Genomic DNA, 3088 nt, shown 5'->3' with positions numbered 1-3088 from the left:
CCTCTCCCCCTCCTCACCCACCCCACCCCACCATCCAACATTGCAGGACGAGGATGATGACTACATGCACCCCATGATGATGCACGATGGGGTGAGTAATCCCTCCCTGCCTGAATGGCAGGGATGCTGAGGCTCGCTGTTGAGACGGTCCTGTATTGTTGCGCTTTTAAGCTGCAGCATAGATTTCAAACTAGCTTTTCAACAGGACGCAGCCAACAACAGGGCCCAATGCCACCCTGGGCAGTGGAAAACCCCCTCCCTCACACCACACTCTTGTTTGTGTCATCGCTTACACCTGGCTTTTGCGATCAACCGTGCCGCCTCGCCCCACGCCCGCCGTGCTCCGCCGCGCGCGTCATCCCCCCAGGCCGAGTACGACAGCGATGACGAGGATGAAGACAGCGAGGATGATGAGGACGAGGATGACGAGGACGAGGACGGGCTGGGCGGCAACCCCTGGGCGGCGGCCAGGGGCCTCGGCAAGCAGCCGTCCGCCGTCATTGAAGAGATCGATGACGACGAGGATGACCGCAAGGGCAAGAAGGTGCGTGCACGCATGCATGGTGCGCTGCTGTCGAGGTGTGGATAGGGGTGTTCAGGTAGACTGACTTCTGTCAGTCAGTCAGGGTGTGTGCATGCGTGGTCGTGGTGGTCGCAAGCGCATAGCAACCTGTGCTGTTTCTTGTCTGGCTCGAGCGCGATCGGAAGGATCGAGGCTGGACCGGGTCCGTAGTGCTTACTGTCGCGACCGACGACAGCTGCATGCCCCCAGGGCAGCAAGCTCACAGCATGGCTGTTAGGTTCTGGCTTTCATTGTGCTTTTGATTATTGAGCGTCTCAAGCCGCGCAGGTGCCCATTACCCACCTTTTGCATCCTGTGATGTTGCTCGCCCCACTGCAGAACCTGAAGGCCCTGCCTGCCCCAGGCGCGAACGGCAAGCAGCAGCAGCAGCAGCAGCAGCAGCAGCAGCAGCAGCAGCAGCAGCAGCAGCAGGCGGTGCAGCAGCAGCAGGCGGTGCAGCAGCAGAAGAAGAAGGCGCAGCAGCAGCTAGCGGAGGAGTCTGAGGACGAGGAGGACGAGGAGGATGACGAGGACGAGGGTGAGGCCCTTTGCTGGCATTATGCACATGGGTGCGGGTGATGTGTGTGCTTATTCCTGGAAGGGGGTTTTCCACTTTAAGTGCTCGACGTTGGGTATACCTTGGCCTCTGCCACCCCCTTGCATCCTTTGCAGATGACGAGGGTGAGAGCGGAGACGATGAGGGGGAGGACAGCGAGGAAGACGAGGGGGAGGAAGAGGAGGAGGAGCCGCAGGTTGGTTGTGTAAGGGAGAGAGAAATCCAGGGAGAGAGGGTGTGCGTCCGTGTGTACATGTGTGCATGCGTGTGTGCGTGCGTGGTTGTGTGCGAGTGTGCGCGTGTGCTTGTGCATGTGCGTGTGCATGTCAAGGGGACTGAGTTTGGTCGAAGTGAAGACTGGCCAGCTGTATCAGGATGCAAGTGTTCTTGCGCAACCCTACGCGTGCGGGCACATTCCTGGCCATCTGCTGCAGACTGCATCCCTGGTTCAGCTGGCTCTTGAATCCTGTTCCTCCAGAGGTTGACCTCGACCACACCATACCCACCCCCAAAACCTTTCCCCCACTTTACAACCCTCCCAACACCTTTCAAGTATCGCCCTTCTTTCGTCCACAAATAATATTGTCCCACCGTTCTTACCAATCCTGACCCTGCAGCCCAAGACCAAGGCCGGGGACAAGCGCAAGGCGCAGGCTGACGCGGCCCAGGCCAGCAAGAAGCAGGCGGTTGGCCAGCAGCAGCCCAAGCCGGCGGTGCAGAAGGCGCAGCAGCAGCAGGAGAAGGCCCCGGCCAAGGGGAAGCCGGAGGAGAAGACGCCGGCGGGCAAGAAGCCGCAGCAGGCGGCGGCTGCGACTACCGCGGCCCAGAAGACGCCGCAGCAGCCGCAGCAGAAGGCGTCTCAAGGGCAGCAGCAGCAGCAGCAGCAGCAGCAGGCCAAGACGCCGCAGTCGCAGGCGGCGGCCGCAACCCCAAGCAGCACAACGAAGGCCTCTAAGCCCAGGTGCGTTGCGGGGTCGCTCAATCTGCGTCGCAACACCGTCCGTGTCTCATTTGCTGATCATGCAGTGGTAATTGCCTCCGCCCCTGAATCTTGATCGCAAGCCAGTCCATGTGCCCTGAAATTGCATCTCATTGGCTCCTTTTGACCCATCCTGCTCTGCCAGCCCGTGCCTTGTGTTTGCACTAGCTCATCTCTCGTGCTGCACCAGCCGCGGCTCAGTTCCTGAACCAGCCATCCGCGTACCCCGCAGTGTACCCCACAACAACACAACACTACCTGACACCAAGCATATACGATGTTGCCACATATTACTTAATATTGCAGGGTCTTTGAGAATGGATTTGAGATCCACGACCTGAAGATGGGGCAGCCGGACGGGCGCCTCGCACGCGCGGGCAAGCGCGTGTCCATGCGCTACGTGGGGCGCCTCAAGAAGGGCGGCAAGGTGTTCGACTCCAACACCAAGGGCAAGCCCTTCTCGTTCAGGCTGGGTGAGCGGGTGGCTTGCGTGCGTGTGCATGTGTACGGGTGTGTTTGTCAATCATACTTTACATGCTCAGCTGTATTGGGAAGAGGGGCTTATTTTCACGTGAAACAAGTTCGGGTCCCAGGGAGCCAGATGGGCAGCAGTTCACCTGCATGTGGACAGGTGCTTGTTTCTGTTGCAGGGAGTCATGCCGATCCGCAGCTCTGCTTGAAGCAACCGTGCCAGAAGGCGAGCAAGCCCACAAAGTTGGTGAGCATAGGCTACGCAACAGTGACGACACTGCTGATCCGAACTATCGGCCCCCGTTCCACACGCCTGTTGCCTACAGGTGTGGGCGAGGTCATCAAGGGTTGGGACAGGTGCGTATAAATCTAGTGGGGTTTGTAATTGGAACTGGGTATGGAGTTTGGAGGCGGGGGTTCGAGCTTAGGGATAAAGGTGGAGTCGGGGTGGGGGTGGTGTGGGGTCACGGCCGGCCATGGGGAAGCAAGAAGGAGAGCGCGCGCAAATTTGGGGGAGCAT

General features: G+C 59.6%; 1 protein-coding gene across 1 annotated transcript in view; it reads left to right on the top strand.

Annotated features, from left to right (window-relative positions):
- MNEG_1571 (hypothetical protein) overlaps nt 1-2935 on the top strand; it is a gene marked incomplete at both ends in the record, with an annotated part of 4226 nt that extends 1291 nt beyond the window's left edge. The window contains 7 exons of the mRNA XM_014049949.1: nt 47-91; nt 368-544; nt 902-1100; nt 1235-1314; nt 1736-2079; nt 2404-2570; nt 2895-2935. Coding sequence (XP_013905403.1) covers nt 47-91; nt 368-544; nt 902-1100; nt 1235-1314; nt 1736-2079; nt 2404-2570; nt 2895-2935 — 1053 coding nt within the window. The remainder of the gene's footprint in view (nt 1-46; nt 92-367; nt 545-901; nt 1101-1234; nt 1315-1735; nt 2080-2403; nt 2571-2894) is intronic.
- Nucleotides 2936-3088: the final 153 nt, after the last annotated feature.

This window comes from Monoraphidium neglectum (assembly GCF_000611645.1).
Source record: "Monoraphidium neglectum strain SAG 48.87 unplaced genomic scaffold scaffold00160, whole genome shotgun sequence".
Taxonomy (NCBI): domain Eukaryota; kingdom Viridiplantae; phylum Chlorophyta; class Chlorophyceae; order Sphaeropleales; family Selenastraceae; genus Monoraphidium; species Monoraphidium neglectum.
This window is presented reverse-complemented; position numbering and strand designations above follow the sequence as displayed.